At 38.4% G+C, this 1,410-nt stretch overlaps 1 protein-coding gene across 1 annotated transcript; it reads right to left on the reverse strand.

Annotated features, from left to right (window-relative positions):
* Positions 1 to 455: 455 nt before the first annotated feature.
* LOC129572205 (PP2C-like domain-containing protein CG9801) lies at positions 456 to 1,124 on the reverse strand (the record flags this gene model as incomplete). Its single annotated transcript, XM_055452154.1, is given in 2 exon segments — positions 456 to 786; positions 861 to 1,124. Coding segments are annotated over 2 exon segments (365 nt in total), but the record flags the coding sequence as incomplete, so codon positions are not given.
* Between the last annotated feature and the right edge of the window lie 286 nt (positions 1,125 to 1,410).

A 1,410-nucleotide genomic window follows, 5' to 3' on the forward strand; every position in this document is an offset into this window, starting at 1 on the left:
ATTTACAGTCTTTGGAGTGATCGGATCAGGTTTTTGTTGTATGAGACATTTAGTCAACTTTTCCCGCACACAACTTAGGGCTGTGTCACCCATATATTATTGTTATACTCGCTGCCCCCTATCCATTGGTACCGGTCTCATTGCTAGACGCCAATGGCCCAAAACGGGACACAGTTCTTTCAGCCGCACGAAGCCAAATTCTCACTTGAAATTTCCACGGTAACCATTGCTTTTGCTCTCTCAATTGCGTTACGGAACATTTCTCGTCGGCGGTACTCATTTTCGTTCGTTCGTTCGTTTGCTTCAAAACACAGCTCAACACGCGACAATTTTCAATCGATTCAAATCGCAGCGACCACAAAATCTTCACGGAAATTCGGTCGACAAAAATACTCACTGATGATATTTCTTGACAATTCTCCTAATATTTTTGCTTTTTCGTCGTTTCTGGGCCCATAACCTGACAAAAATTATGGCTTTGAATATTGAAACACGTCCAGTCGGTTTGAGTGTAATAACAAGAAGAGCGTTTATTGATAAATCAAAAGTCAAAGTCAAGTCATCTGTCAAATGTCAAACTTCATGTTACATCTTAAGATCATTTACATTTCGATTGCTATTTCTAACAATGGGAACTGTCAAAAGTTGGCATCCGTTGAACTGGTCCGTGTTTAAAATGAGATTTTTAAAAGTTTGTTTCGACAAAATTTGATTCATCATTCCGCGCCATACTCTCTGACACTGACGGTACTCTTACTGCTACGACCGTTGCGTGATCCAATTTTCCTGCAATTATGAAAAATTAGTATTATCCTACTACAAAAAGATAATTCTTCGATTTAAATGAAGACATTTTCTACCTGGTAATAGTGAAAATGTTTGACTATTAACAACACGTTTACGGGCTGCTCTCTGCTGAATTCGATTCATCTCAATTTCTTTCTTAAGAACGCAGTTATCGGGTGGGGCGACCACTGTAGCTACTTTATAAAAAAGCTCACGTTGCTCTAGCATTTTTCGTTTGGCTGATGTGATCAATCGTACAAAATCAATTAATAGACTACAGACTCTACGTGCTGATAGATGTGGTTGTAGCGTTCCATTAATTCCATATGACAGTAAATCTGTTACAAATAAAGAATAGCGAGAAACACATCTCCATTTACTATTTATTTATTTCACACCGCCAAAAACTGGCTGAATATTTTGGTTTGCAGGAAAACGACTCCAAGAGTCGTGAAAAACCTGATCTTTTTGTGTTTGTACAATGGTAATTTTCAGAGAATGTATTTGGCTAATGTCAGCTAGCTAACTGAAAACATTCTGGCTGGCTCAGCGGCTGAATTCTATGCGTTGCGTTTTTTCATCGCATCTGCAGTACAAAAATCATATACAGTCAGTCAAAAAAGT

This window comes from Sitodiplosis mosellana, unplaced genomic scaffold (genome assembly GCF_009176505.1).
Source record: "Sitodiplosis mosellana isolate CC-2019 unplaced genomic scaffold, AAFC_SMos_1.0 Smas_scaffold_4430, whole genome shotgun sequence".
Classification (NCBI taxonomy): domain Eukaryota; kingdom Metazoa; phylum Arthropoda; class Insecta; order Diptera; family Cecidomyiidae; genus Sitodiplosis; species Sitodiplosis mosellana.